Source organism: Microsporum canis, genomic scaffold (assembly GCF_000151145.1).
Source record: "Microsporum canis CBS 113480 supercont1.1 genomic scaffold, whole genome shotgun sequence".
NCBI classification, from domain to species: Eukaryota; Fungi; Ascomycota; class Eurotiomycetes; order Onygenales; family Arthrodermataceae; genus Microsporum; species Microsporum canis.
This window is the reverse complement of record NW_003299169.1, coordinates 1,870,618-1,885,101: the sequence shown is the minus strand read 5'-3', so window position 1 is coordinate 1,885,101 and position 14,484 is coordinate 1,870,618. Positions and strand designations below refer to the sequence as shown.

At 46.8% G+C, this 14,484-nt stretch overlaps 7 protein-coding genes across 7 annotated transcripts; 4 read left to right on the top strand and 3 right to left on the bottom strand.

Moving 5' to 3' along the window:
- Positions 1-401: 401 nt before the first annotated feature.
- On the top strand, positions 402-1,638 carry MCYG_00695 (DUF887 domain-containing protein; the record flags this gene model as incomplete). Its single annotated transcript, XM_002850545.1, has 2 exons — positions 402-881; positions 955-1,638. 2 exons carry the CDS (start codon positions 402-404, stop codon positions 1,636-1,638), a joined length of 1,164 nt encoding a protein of 387 aa, XP_002850591.1.
- Positions 1,639-2,051: 413 nt separating this feature from the next.
- MCYG_00694 (conserved hypothetical protein) lies at positions 2,052-3,912 on the bottom strand (the record flags this gene model as incomplete). Its single annotated transcript, XM_002850544.1, has 4 exons — positions 2,052-2,088; positions 2,203-2,717; positions 2,785-3,701; positions 3,816-3,912. 4 exons carry the CDS (start codon positions 3,910-3,912, stop codon positions 2,052-2,054), a joined length of 1,566 nt encoding a protein of 521 aa, XP_002850590.1.
- Positions 3,913-4,344: 432 nt separating this feature from the next.
- On the bottom strand, positions 4,345-5,692 carry MCYG_00693 (26S proteasome non-ATPase regulatory subunit 11; the record flags this gene model as incomplete). Its single annotated transcript, XM_002850543.1, has 2 exons — positions 4,345-5,351; positions 5,425-5,692. 2 exons carry the CDS (start codon positions 5,690-5,692, stop codon positions 4,345-4,347), a joined length of 1,275 nt encoding a protein of 424 aa, XP_002850589.1.
- A 120-nt stretch (positions 5,693-5,812) lies between these two features.
- On the top strand, positions 5,813-7,433 carry MCYG_00692 (U3 small nucleolar RNA associated protein; the record flags this gene model as incomplete). Its single annotated transcript, XM_002850542.1, has 3 exons — positions 5,813-5,969; positions 6,050-7,019; positions 7,079-7,433. The coding sequence occupies 3 exons, from the start codon at positions 5,813-5,815 to the stop codon at positions 7,431-7,433; spliced, it is 1,482 nt and encodes a 493-aa protein (XP_002850588.1).
- An 83-nt stretch (positions 7,434-7,516) lies between these two features.
- MCYG_00691 (retinol dehydrogenase 10) lies at positions 7,517-8,767 on the bottom strand (the record flags this gene model as incomplete). Its single annotated transcript, XM_002850541.1, has 2 exons — positions 7,517-8,185; positions 8,267-8,767. 2 exons carry the CDS (start codon positions 8,765-8,767, stop codon positions 7,517-7,519), a joined length of 1,170 nt encoding a protein of 389 aa, XP_002850587.1.
- An 853-nt stretch (positions 8,768-9,620) lies between these two features.
- MCYG_00690 (glyoxalase family protein) lies at positions 9,621-10,082 on the top strand (the record flags this gene model as incomplete). Its single annotated transcript, XM_002850540.1, has 1 exon — positions 9,621-10,082. The coding sequence occupies one exon, from the start codon at positions 9,621-9,623 to the stop codon at positions 10,080-10,082; it is 462 nt and encodes a 153-aa protein (XP_002850586.1).
- A 250-nt stretch (positions 10,083-10,332) lies between these two features.
- MCYG_00689 (glutamate decarboxylase 1) lies at positions 10,333-14,441 on the top strand (the record flags this gene model as incomplete). The annotated part of the gene is made up of 4 exons (XM_002850539.1): positions 10,333-12,479; positions 12,698-12,725; positions 12,851-14,323; positions 14,412-14,441. The coding sequence occupies 4 exons, from the start codon at positions 10,333-10,335 to the stop codon at positions 14,439-14,441; spliced, it is 3,678 nt and encodes a 1,225-aa protein (XP_002850585.1).
- Between the last annotated feature and the right edge of the window lie 43 nt (positions 14,442-14,484).

The window sequence follows — 14,484 nt, the reverse complement described above, 5'->3', positions numbered from 1 at the left end:
GACTAGCGAGATCCCCAACCGGCCAAGGCGTCAAGCCGCATCCGGTTAGGCCAGGCTTGGCAGAAAATAAAAAGAACCGCGCGGGGCGCATGGACCAACACGAGGCGCGGTCAGGCACGCGAGTCATCCCGAGCTTTCTTTTTTAAACGACGTCCTTTATGACATCTCCTGATTATATAGTATCATTACCTAAGGAAGGGAAGAAAAGAGCCGTGACAGGTAGACAATCTATATAAGAAGACACACCCCTAGTCCTGGCCTGCTGCTGTTCTGAAAAGAGAGAGATTGGGGCTCTATGAAACAGTAGTAAGCCGGCTCGTTATCCTCAGATCAACGCCAGCTTCGGCTCTTTCACAACCACCTGCGTCTGGATAAACACGTACCTACATACGCCTACAGCGATGCTGGACCCGATACCGCCTCCCCCCCCATGGCTTCAGGATCTGGTTAGGCCGATCGCCGAGCGATGGTCCCTACCAACACTGCCGTACCACATCCATGAAGTCGTCCTCTCCTTTACCCTGTACCAATTCATCCAGTCCGTTGTCGCACCCCGGCTCTCTACCTGGCTCTTCCCAAAGCTCTATCCCAACTTCTCCAGGCGCACGAAGCTCGGCTGGGATATCCATGTCGTCTCCCTCACGCAGAGTACCCTCATCTCCGCCTTGGCGTTATGGGTGATATTCGTCGACGAGGAAAGGAGGAGTATGACCCCCGTTGAGCGAGTGTATGGGTACTCCGGAGCTTGTGGCTTGATACAGGCCATGGCAACGGGCTATTTTCTGTGGGATCTGATCATCAGCGTTCGTCATGTGAGCGTGTTTGGTGTCGGGATGCTCTTCCATGCTATCAGCGCGTTACTAGTATTCAGCTTGGGATACGTAAGTTGCCTTCCTTCCAACTATGCCCTATGTATAGATGGTTTGTACAAATAACCTAACGCTGGACATTTAGAGACCATTTGTCAACTATTACGCACCAACCTTCATCCTCTATGAGCTATCTACCCCATTTCTCAACTTCCACTGGTTCTTCGACAAACTCAACATGACCGGCTCCCGTGCTCAATGGTACAACGGCATGACTCTCCTCTCTGTCTTCTTCTCTTGCCGCCTCATCTGGGGGTCATGGAACTCCTTCACCGTGTTCTCCGACATCTACAAGGCCTTCCATATATCCGACAGTTCCGTTCCACTTAGCAGCGCGGACTTTTACTCTCTGGTATTCAGCACTAGGAACTCGACTATGTGTCTAGACGACAGCTGTATCAAGGCAAATGCGGAGGTCGCTCAGTTCGCTGACTTCTCCGCAACTGGCACACCACTTTGGCTTGCCTTCACATACCTTGGCAGCAACACGGTTCTCAACTCTCTCAACTGGTACTGGTTTTCGAAGATGATTGATGCGGTGCTTAAGCGGTTCAGGGGCGAAGATCTACCAGCCGCAGAGAAGATTGCCCCGCCAGAATCTATTGAAGGAGATGCTAATCCGATCATTCTTGAGGCAGCTGCGACTTCCGAGCAGAAAGAGAGTGCTGTTACAACTGGAAACCTAGAAGATAACTCAAAAACCTCGACTAATACCATACAAACTACTCCAATAAATGGTGGATCTGGCGCTCGAAGACGGAAGGCATAGATGGATTGATAACCTTTGATCTATTTTTTTTTATTCACTTCTCGACCCTGCTTTTCCTTCATTCTACGATTCACGATGCATTTCGCATGCTTTTGATCTTTTTCCCCCATAGCGTCAATTGGTTTACATCACCCCCTTCTTTTCTGTATGACTTGACGTTCACTTTCATCCCTCGTTGTGGATGTATTCCTCGTATGTTATGACTGATAAATGACTGGATCTGTAGATGAGTTCTGTTGTATACGGATTTTATACTGCTTTCTCACGCCTGGTGTGTTTCTTGAGGTGCCTCTTCGTTTCCTATGGTGATCCAACTCTCTTAACCAGCAACACCTAATTCTTATTCTTATTGTCCGTACCATTATCAATGAAGAATATTATTAGTATTATTTTTAATAAATCAAGTTAGCTGCTCAAAACCGAAGTGTGGGTTGCATATCATAAGTGCACCTATTATTCATCATGACTATTAGATGATATTCATCAGTTGGCCAAAGGTATCATACAAAAATAAAACAAAATCACTGGGATAAAAGCGGGCCATTTCTATAAATCACTTGCTACCTCGTTGCACGAGGCGGCTTTGCGAGCATATATCTCACAGACTCTCTCGCAACAGCCGTATCCCACGCACTGCCTTGCCCACCGCGTCTGAACTCCATGCCTCTATCGCCCTGTCCAGGCCGTGGCGTCTCCCCGAGCACCGTCTCCAAGTCTCGTTTCTGGCTATTTATCCACCGTTTCATGAAGTTAGCTGGATCCTTGCTCATCGCAGTGTAGAATGAGTGTTTTGCCTTCGAGTGGTGCAGCGCCTGGATCGCGAGCGCTACTTGATCGTCTAGGCTGGACACATGGCGGAGCATAGTGGGAAAATCAGGGGAGCCGGTGAGAGAGATAAGCTTGGCCCGAAGGGGGTCATCAATTGCGACCCGAATGTCATAGACGGTGGGCTTTGGGTCCTTTTGGAATTCAGGGTCGACACGGATGGTATATGGTAGCTTGATAGGCTCGAGAGTTGCAGTATGTGCTGCGGTACTCTCTGGGATGGCGGGGAAGTACATCTTTTCGCAGCCAAAAATCTGCACGAAAAGGATATTCATTAGCCTTGTGTTTAGTTGAATATGAGGTTAAAAGCTCAAAACTTACCGCTCTCAGGCGGTCGTCGCACTGGATCGTGCGCTTCTCCTCGCTCTCTTGCAGTCCACTCGCTTTTACATATTCCCATATTCTAGCTACAATTCCCGCACGAGTGTCTTTGTCGGTATCAACAATAGCAGCTAGCTCTTTGCTCAATTGGAAGCGTTCAGGCGACTCATCTCTGACGAGATTTATGGTCACGTTCAGGTTGACCTCCGCAGCGCGGGAGAATTCAAGCGTGTCAAAATCGGCACTTGATGGTAAAGCCGCAGCACCAGCCGGTACTTCGGGTTTATTCCAAGTGATCGTGGCCAAATCAGCGACTCCATTTTCGGTCGGTTTGTCAAAGTCGATAGTTATCGACTTGAAAAACTGAGATAGTCTCTTCCGTTGTGATGCTGGTTTGCTGGTCTTTGCACTTGATGTGTCCTCCTCCATCGCGTTAGGGTCGCGCTCTCGGTTTTCATTCTTGTCCTCTTCATCACTATCATCTGGAATGGTAGGATCCGCATCATCATCATCAAGCAGCCTTCCTTCTATTTTGACTCTGTACCGTCCTGCGCCCAACTTTGTACCCATGGAACTTTCCGAATTGGACTCCTGCTGTTGCCACGGTTGGCTCTCAACCGTGTTAGATATCCATATCCTCATTGTCCGGTATCTCTTCGCATTTTTATTGACAGAATCATAGATATCAAGTCTCTTCCGGATCATAGACGCGTCCAACCGTTTCTCAATCTCTCGAAGCCGTTTGTACTGTTGCGCCACGTCCCCAATCACAATTTCCTCAACATTGTCCGGTAGATTCTTATCTGTCGGCTTTCGACTTCGTCTTACGGCAGCTTCAACTGGATTTGGCGCATGGCGCTGGCCGAGCATCTGCGGATTTGGCATCGCCTGCGCTGTGTGTTGCTGCATTGGCATACCTGTGCTCAAGAGTCAGAAAATCTCTGTCAAGGAGGGATATTGCATTCGAACAATTCAGTGTTGGCATGAGCAAGGGTTGTAATATTAATAAGAAGCATATGTAAGACACTCACCAGGGACAGGACCGTGTCTGCGTGGCGTGGCTGGAGATCGGTAAGTGGCCTGTTGTGGATAGCCACGATAATTGGGCTGCTGCATGGGAGCGTTCATCTTGGCGGTCAGTGAGGAGTCGCCGGTAATATAAACGACCTAGTTAACGCCGGCCGAACCGGTGGCAGTAGGCAAGGCTTTCGTAGGAATATGTTGGCGTTGGTGGAATGCTGGTAAACGAGCGCGCGCATTTATGGTTGATGGAGCAAAAAAAGGTGGTAAGGATCGCAGGAGGTTTTTTTTTTCTTTTTTTTTTTTACATCACGTGCTGCACTCTTACTTTTATATATTAAAGCAAACTTGAGGCCAGGCAAGTTCTACAGATACAGCGTTGACCATTTAAATAGTCTCTATATGGATATGAAGCTGTACATGGTGAAGACGATTAAGGCAGTTGAATAGCTTGAGGCATGCAGAACTTGCTCCACGAAAAGAAAAGAGTCACAGCATAATAAGGGCCTGCAAAACACGATGTCTTCACGAATCAAAGGGCTACTCTAGTAAAGAAGCTTTGTTAGTGTACAACAGATCTACCACTGTGCTGAGCCGGTCGATGGTCTCCAGGGCAGCATCGTATCCTTTGTCCCTCTCGGCCTCGTCAAAGATGATCAAGCAGCCAGCGCCCTGGTCGAGCACCCCGATTATCACCTTGTCAAGGATCATTTGTGACAGCTTCTTCTCAACCTGCTGGGTATCCAAGCCCACTATCTTTGCAACATGGGCAATTTCTACCCTGCTGAACGGCTCGATGACCTTGATCAGGTTCTGCTCTAACATGGCGTCGTATAGCCTTCGAAGGTGGTTTCGAACAAAGACATCGCCGCCTAGCTCATACCTATAGTCGGACAGGGCTTTCTCGTATTCCTCTAATGACCGGTTCGAGTGTGCGCGGGCAACGGCCTTCATAGCTTCTAGGCTTGTGCCAGCATATCGAATTGCATGTTTCGAGGCCAGCAAAGTAGTGACATCGTTCCCCAAGTTCAACATTATCTTGCAAAGGAGCATATATTGTAGCGCAGAGGTTGCCTTGCTAGTATCCTCTTGGGCATGATAACCCTCGAGGGCTTCGATGAAGTAAGAGAAAGCAGTATTGAAATCCTTGTCCTCAGCGTGTAGCATTCCACTCTGCATGTCCAAGCCCGCCTGTAGAAGAGGTGGGGTATAGACAGATGCTGCTGATGTTCGAGCAGAGGTCAAAGCCGCACGGGCTTTAGGCTGGTTCCCAAGAGCATGGTAGACGCGCGATTCCAGTAGCTGAACTTCCACCAACACAAGCTTATCATCCAGGCGCTTCAGTTCGCGGAGAAGCGAGTTGATTAGGGTGAGGGCATCATAGTATGTTTGTTTCTGCATATATATCACAACGAGCCTGGTTTCAAGGTTTTGTCGGAGGAAGGACCGTCGTTCAGATACAGCCCATTCTATGCAGGACTTGATGACGGCAATCTGAATGTCAAGTGTGTTTGGGATATCGGTGAAATAATCGAGCAGCTGGCGAACTGCAGGGAGAAAGAGGAGAGTTAACGGAAAGGAAGAACCCAGGTTATCCATTTACAGATGGTATTAACGTACCCAACTTTGCGGACTTGGCCTTTGCAAATGAAGAGAACGAAGATCTACTAGTTTTGAGTAGCTCCGCCAGCTCCTTTGGCTTCTTCTGGTCTCGATAAATCTTTCCTAGGCCCAGTAAAGCAACTTCATACTCTCTAGAGGCAGCTTCACTGGATCCAGGGCCCTCAGCAATCACCTCTTGATATATCTTTTGGGCTTTGGCTGGATTCGTCTTTGCTGCTGCCTCTGCTTCCGCGAGCCGTCCAGCTTCATTGGGAGCTGGCGCCATGGTAACGGAGTGTAGTATAAAGTCGCACGTTAATTAAAAGAATAGGACACCGGCCAACCGACTCCAAGCTTCGTCTTCTGAACTATCGTAAAGTAAGGCTTGAAATATGAAGTTTGCTTGATGCGAGAGTTACTGTCTGCTTGTTTTGGCCGAAAGGTTGAAGCTGGCGGATTTCGACGTAGATCGGAACATAGTTTTCCCGTTATGGATTTTTTTTTTTTTACATTATCAATGTTGAAAGAAGAAGATGGTCGAAAGATGTCCGCGAGAGACTTGAGCTAACATCACCATGGTAAGTTCAGTTCTGGATAATATACTGCTTTCTGGTTCTAACTATGATTTATTAGAAAATTAAAGCTCTTTCTCGGTCTGCTGCTATGCAGCAGACTCCCGGCACTAATGTTCAAAGGGTGCAGCGGAACATTGATCCTTCACAACACCCATTCGAACGGGCACGCGAATACACGAGAGCTCTTAATGCGGTCAAGATGGAGAGAATTTTTGCTTCTCCGTTTATTGCACAGCTAGGGAACGGACATGTCGACGGTGTTTACAGTATGGCAAAGGACCCAATTTCCCTCGAAAGATTCGCAAGTGGGAGCGGAGACGGTGTTGTGAAGATCTGGGACTTGACCACGCGCGATGAAATATGGCATGTCCAAGCACATGAAAATATTGTGAAGGGGATGTGCTGGACGTCTGATAGAAAACTTCTCTCGTGTGCCAGCGATAAGACCGTCAAACTCTTTGATCCGTACAACACTCCCGCCGAATCTACACCACTTGCAACGTACCTTGGCCAGGGTGCATTCACTAGTGTATCGCATCATGAGACGCATCCGTCCTTTGCCGCATCTTCATCAGTGATATCGATATATGATCTTTCGAGGCCGTCCTCTACGCCTTCAGAGACGCTCAGTTGGCCAACAAGTACAGATACCATTACGTCTATAGCCTTCAACCGGACCGAGACATCTATCCTAGGCTCAACTGCAACTGATCGATCTATCGTGATGTACGATCTACGCACATCGTCCCCAGTTTCCAAGGTGATATTGACTCTTGCTTCGAATGCAATTTCCTGGAACCCCATGGAAGCCTTTAATTTTGCCGTCGCAAACGAAGATCACAACATATACATATTCGATATGAGAAAAATGGATCGGGCCCTGAATGTTCTCAAAGATCACGTTGCAGCAGTGATGGATGTCGAATTTAGTCCAACGGGAGAGGAACTGGTATCTGCATCATATGATCGTACCATCAGGCTGTGGAACCGAGATAAAGGCCACTCACGAGATGTATACCATACAAAGCGCATGCAGCGGTAAGCAGTCTTTCCCCAAAACAGTGATTCCCATTACTGATGAACTAATTTTTATACAGAGTATTTTCAGCAAAATTCACACCCGACAACAATTATGTCTTGTCTGGGTCAGATGATGGTAATATACGGCTTTGGCGCGCAAATGCTTCCTCCAGAGGTGGTATCAAGAGTGCCAAAGAACGCCAAAAGCTCCAATATGACGAGGCCTTGAAACGCCGATATGCTCACATGCCTGAAATTCGTCGCATCAAACGCCATCGACATCTGCCCAAAGCTATCAAGAAAGCGGGCGAAATTAAGGGTGAAGAAATAAAAGCATTGAAGAGGCGCGAGGAAAATGTAAGGAAGAATAGCAAGGTGGTGAAGCCCCGGCGAAGCGAGAGAGAGAAGATGGTCTTGACAACAGAGAAATAAACACCAAAGTTGGAATGGATATACATTAAGAAAGGTTCTCCTGGGCTCTGCCGAATTTTGATATCCATACTGTGGGTATCCGTTTAACTGTCGCTGTCATCGTCGTCTTCGTCTTCGTCTTCTTCAGAGCTGCTGCTTGATAGAGGCGTTATCTGCTTATTATCTGCAGAGTTTGATATTGTCGCTTTGGCAACAGCCAAATCAATGCCACTTAGGAACCTGACGAGCTTCTCGATGGATACTGGGAGTATAGCATACAGCCCCAGGAATTTGGCATAAGCCGGCATTCTGATCACTCCGCCCTCCCCACTATCGATCACGGATACTATTTCCCGCGCCACTTGGACCGGTTCCAACACTGGAGCCCAAAAGCTATTTGGTGTCTCTAAACCTTCGAATAAAGATGTTGCAATTTGACCAGTTTCGACGAGGATGGTTTTTATCTTCCTCGACGCTCCCAACAGCCGTATCTCTGCATCCACAGTTCTATGCACTGCGGTCATGGCAGCTTTCGAGGCAACATAGTCTGACAAGCCGGCTGCTGTAAAATGGCCTAAAACAGAGCTGACCGTGACGATGGTACCGCCTGTCCGAGAGGATAACATCCCTGGGAGGAATGCTTTGAGCGCATGGAAATGGGACAAAAGGTTTGTTTTAAGGGTCAATTCAATCGCCTGTTCTGAGAGAAAAAGCAAGGGAAGGCCGTTGATAGCGTTTGCCACGCAGTTTATCAATATAGATGGTTTCCCGAGCTGTATCCGCAGGCGCGTTAGTTAGCGACATGTATAGCTACCACAAACTAGAAGGAAAAGGGAAAATACTCAATAACGCACATCCTTTGCTATTTTTCGGGCTACCTTATCAACCTCATCCTTGTTACCCATATCACACCTATAATATTCTACGCTGGGGAATTCATCCCATCTCACGTATCCCGCATCATCCGCCGGGTCTTTTACATCCAAGACTGCAACGCTCACCCCCCGCATTCCATACGTTTCGGCTATCGCGAGCCCTAGTCCACTAGCACCACCGGCAACTACAATAACCTCCTTCTTAAAATCAACATTGCGCGGTGGACCATGGGCTAATCGCTTGTTTACGTATGATAACACGAGGAGTAAACTCAGGCCTGTAGCATAAGTCGCAGTAATGATAAATGACGGGTGAGAATATGGTGTTGCCTGAGCGACTAGACAGAGGGGTATCAACCAGGCAATAAAAGGATGAAGGATTGTTTTTTGCAGGACATTCAAGAGAAGATCAAACGTTATTGGCGAATTGTTCGATTTCGGCCTCGATGGCCGCCCAGGTCGCGGATCTGCAAAGGGCATTGCTATAACGATCGAACCTGCTATATCGATATAATAGATAGTATGACCTTTAATAATATTTCAAACAACAGGCAGTAATGCGTTTTCTTAAATGGCAACGTAATGATCTTTGTCGACTTTTCTATGTCGTTCCTTTTTCCCTTAAAATAGCCGCCGGATAAGCTATATTAGTCATAAAGTTAGATTTGGTTACATAATCAGCTCTTTATTACGTTTCCATTCTTGAACTCGTTTCCAGGTTGAAAACCAACATCGCCACCAATTATAAGTTTTAATTCCATCGCTTCTGCCGGATACTGATGCGACCCAAGATAGTCAGCCAGTCGTTCTATCTTCCTTTTAGAGCAATCGAAGCTTCCAGAAAGTATGGATCTATTAAACTAATTCAACAACTTTTTCCAAAGCGAAAGGGAACACTGGGAACGTATATCATTAACGGCATTCGGAGTGATATTTGCTTTTTCGATTACATTTCTCTGACCAATTTTTCATTAAGTTCCCTGAGGCAGCATAATTTGACCATATCCAGGCTTTCTCATGGATACATGTAGGTGGGCTCCTTGAGGCGGTTGCACATGAAAATTCACTCCGTTGTTACAATTTGATTGAATAGTTTGAGAAGATTGATAGGCCATTACTATTAAATCCCATGCCGAGTATACGACAAGAAACCGTGTTCTCGGATATTACGAGAACGGAATGTTAAAGGCAAATATTTATATAATCAATTGCTGCCTAATTTTCCTCTAGTTAAATAAGAGCTAACATCAAATATTATCAATCTGAGAACAGCCAAAGAAGGTCAAATAGTCATCTACATCCCATGAGCACTACTCCATACTCAACCAAGACCATGGCGACACTCCTGCAATCAGCTTGGAAAATAGTCCCCCAATTTTGCAGCACTTCCGTCCCCCGTACCATCGAGTTTTATACAAAATCACTTCACTTCACGCTTGGTGGGACACATCCAGACGACGATGCGAATAGTACCCCGACATTCTGTTCACTGTTTATTGGTAAAAAGGCTGATGCCAATATCTACTTCTTCGAAAAGAAACTATCATCCTCTACGCAGGAGGCTACAAGCGAAGACAATAATGAAACCTTCCATCGCTCATCGACAATGATTGCATTGGGAACTACAGAACTGGATGAATATTACAATATTTTGACTAAGGAAGGGAATGTTAAGATTATCAAACCTATTGAGGACCAGCCATGGGGCTATCGACAATTCACTCTAGAGGACCCTGATGGGAATAAACTTACCTTTTTCAAATTTCTGGAAGGAGGAAATCCAGGCACTGAGTGAGCATAAGTACCCACATAGCTTGTGGATGAGCAGATGATTTATCAGAATTTCCAGGGCCTTGATCTGTACCTGGAAAGGTTGCGGCCCTGCTCGTGTCTTTGAACTACTCGCAATGTATGTAAATACAGACCTCACTTATCCTCGCACGTGATCTTATCATCACGAAACCTTAATTTTACAAAATTACAAAAAAATCTACTTTGTAAAGCTTTCGTTAAGATATTCACGGAAAATCGCCCGTAGAGACGCCATGCCTCGCGAGAAGAAGAAAAGAGGCCGTCGGGCAGAGAAGTCCCAATCTAAGCGAAAACGGGAAGACGAAGACGTGCTCGATTCACCCAAACGGCAGCGTACTGCAGACGAACAGAACGAAACGACAACGGGGGACGATTATATTCCGCTCGATATCCACGGCCACGGAGGGGAACAAATACAAGAGCGGGTGGATGATACGCCATTTTACGGGCTTCTCGATACTGAGGAGCAGGAGTATTTCTCAAAAGCGAGTCAGACCCTGGAACTCAACTCATTCGAAGACGATGATGATAAACGACTGTTTATTGAAAATGTTTATGCAGAAGCTAGTGGGAAAGAATTAAAGATTGCTTGCAGCCAATCTTGCTCGAGGCTCATGGAAAAATTGATTGCAATGTCCACTTCAACCCAGGTGAAGTCTCTATTCGAAAAATTTTCTGGCCATTTCCTACACCTGGTTCAACACCGTTTTGCGAGCCATTGCTGTGAATGTCTATTCATACGAGCTGCGCCAATGGTCACATCTGAGATGGAGAATCCAAAGAATAAAAAGAAGAGAGACAGGTTGACCACAAACGAAAGTAATAGGGATATGGAACAAGACGAGTCTTTAAACCAAAAACCCGCCGTGGAATTGTTCTTGGGAGTGATTTCGGAACTGCAAGGAAATTGGGGATATCTTCTCACTGAGCCTTTTGCGTCACACACGATAAGACTTTTGCTACTTATATTAGCTGGGGAGCCACTTGCAGATCAATCCAATGCGAGGGTATTGGCGAGTCGAAAAAAAGAAAATGTGGGTTCTATAACGGCGACCACTCAATCGGAATTGTCGATACGTGAAAGCAGACAGGTCCCTACCGAGTTCAATGATACCCTAAGGCGGATGATAGTAGATCTGAGTGCAGGTTTAAATTCCACCTATCTTCAGGCACTTGCTACCCATCCTGTCGGAAGCCCTGTGCTACAAGTCATCCTATCAATAGAGCTTGGGTGTATGGGAAAAGAAAAAATAAAGGACAAAAACTCCGTTTTCCGCAGGCTTATACCGGATGATACCCTTGAAACCAAAGATGAAGGCTTGAACTTCTTAAACAGCCTGTTCTATGATCCAGTTGGATCTCGTCTGCTAGAAACAATTGTCCGAGTTGCACCCGGAAAATTCTTCAAAACATTTTACAAGGTAATAATTCGTGAAAGAATTGGCTCCTTGGCACGAAATGAAATAGCTTCTTATGTGGTCATTAAAGTGTTGGAGAGAGTGAGCAAGGAAGATCTCCAATCAGCTATTGAAAGCATACTTCCCGAAGTACCTTCATTAATTCAGCGGTCGCGACTCAACGTTATCAAAACAATAATAGACCGCTCCATAGTCCGGGGTGCCGATACTGCCTCCCTAGCAAAGGCACTTGAATCAGCTTATGGTGATGATGGCGTTGCGCGCCTTAAAACGATCCTAGGGGTTGACGCGGACGACCCGGTAGCTGAGGAAGCCATGAAACCAAAGTCTGGAGTTTCCGCCCAACATCTCCATGGATCGCTACTAGCACAATCCATGTTACAAGCATCCGGAAGTCTCGCAAATATGATCCAATCCAGCTTTCTTGCAGCACCAAATGAGACTATAATGCAGATTGCAAAGAACCCAACAGCATCTCGCGCTCTCCAGGAGGCTCTAAAATGTTCCAGATCAAACACTCATTTTCGCCGACAATTCTTACCTCGCTTTTACGGACAGATGTGTGAATTGTCTTTGGATAGCAGTGGCTCTCACGTGGCTGACGCTCTTTGGGACGCGACAACAGACCTGATATTTATCAAGCAAAGGTTGGCACAAGAGCTGGCGACTAGCGAATCGACCCTACGTGATTCATTCTTAGGAAGAGCAGTCTGGAGGAATTGGTCAATGGATTTGTACAAGAAGAAACGGGGAGAATGGATGTCTAAAGCAAAGGGCCGAGATAGCTCTGTCTCAGCTTCAACTGCCGATTCGAGCGCCGGGCCGGCGAAGAGCAAGCTGGACCTAGCCAGGGCACGATATGCGGCAGCAGCCGAGCAAAAGGAGAAGCCAGACAGCAGGGAACAAGGCCATCGCGGTAAGAAGCAGGTCATGTCGGCGCCGAGCAGCCTTCTGAAAGCGCAGTAAAAGCCGCAGAGCGTGACGTCACTCTCTGTTTATCTTTACGTAATAACGATGACAAATTTAGTTGGCTGGACTTTACTCACGTGATATAACCATAGATTGTAGTAATCCAACATGAAAGGTTTATATATCAGATCACATCCACATCCAACACAGTTTCTTGCAATGCCTTGTCCATTGATTGAAACGAGGCCCTTTCGTGTCTGAGTTACAGCAGAATGGAGCGTCCAGAAGAAGTGCGGAAAGTGAGTCTCCCAGTGGTCTCCTCTTAGCTGAGGGTATGAATGATTTATCATTTCCGTCTTGTAATCATTTCATCATTTGAATAAACCCTAAGTTAGCATAATAGTCAACTAAAGGAGGACTTTAGGTCTTGAATTCGGTCCAGGAACGTGTTGTTGGATTTGTTGAACAAGCGGACCGCGCATCCCTGGTACCAGGACAAAAGGACAATGAATCTCAGCCCAAGATATTGGACTTCAAGAAGCCAGAAGAGCTCAAAGAGGTATTCAAGGAAGGTTTAACAACTTCGGGGCAGGGCCACGACGGTCTTGTTCGGATTGTAGATGATCTTCTAAAATATTCCGTCAATACCTGGCAGCAAGGATTTCTGGACAAGCTCTACTCGTCACCTAACGCTCCGGGCCTGGCGGCAGAATTGCTCCTCGGGGCATTAAATGCCAACGTGCACGTCTACCAGTCAGCCCCAGCATTGACGGTGGTCGAAAAACTTACGACACGGCGATTTGCAGAACTTTTCGGCCTCACCGGACCTAATGCAGGTGGAATATCTGTTCAGGGAGGGTCTGCTTCCAACACCACGGCGATTGTCGTAGCAAGGAACACTTTATTTCCGGATACCAAAAAGAATGGAACAGGCGATCACCGATTTGTTTTATTCACGAGCGCTCATGGACATTATAGCATCGAAAAAGCTGCACAAATGATCGGTCTAGGAAGCAATGCTGTTTGCAGTGTACCCGTCGACCGCGAGGGACGAATGATTCCGCAGATGCTTGATGAAGAGATCCAAAAAGCAAAGGATGCTGGTAAAACACCACTTTTTGTCAATGCCACCGCTGGGACAACGGTTCTAGGGACATTTGATCCTTTTTCAGAGATTGCAGAAATTTGCCGCAAGCATAAACTCTGGTTCCACATCGATGGAGCCTGGGGTGGTGCTTTTATCTTTTCCAACCGCCAGAAACATAAGCTTGAAGGTTCCCATTTGGCTGACAGTATTGCCATAAACCCTCACAAGATGCTTGGAGTGCCATTGACTTGTTCTTTTCTTCTCGGTGCGGACATGACACAGTTCCATGGCTCGAACACTCTTCCGGCGGGATACCTATTCCATAACGATGTGTCTGATGGCTCTGAAGTATGGGACTTGGGGGATCTGACTCTACAATGCGGGCGCCGAGGTGACGCCCTGAAAATGTTCCTCAACTGGAATTACATTGGCTCGGCGGGCTATGAAGAGCGAATTGATTCCGCTAGTGACGTTGCCGTGCACCTTTGCAACCTTATTTCGGAATCTCCGGACTTAATTCTCCTCAGTGAAAACCCACCGCCATGCTTTCAAATATGCTTCTTCTATGCACCCTTCAAACAGATGGTACATGGTTCAGGCAAGCTGGTAGATGGACGCACACTTGATGAAGCTGAGCGAGGAAAGCTCAATGGAGAGATCACTTCGATGATTGCTGATGACTTGATCCAGCAAGGATTCATGGTTGATTATGCTCCACCAGCCGCAGCACAAGTCGAAGGAGATGGGAAATATCTCCGATGTGTTGTGAACCTTCACACAAAGAAAGAGACAGTTGAACGTCTTGTTGAGGTAGTTTTGGAGCTGGGCGCCAAAGCGGTTAGGAAGCAGCGTGGTTTAGAGTTGAACTCGGCCTTTGTGAATCCTAACCGGGCTCTAGCCCCTGGTCAACGACCAAAAAACCCTCTAGAAATGGGCCATGGACCTCAAGGAGCTCTAGCTGCTTCGGATTT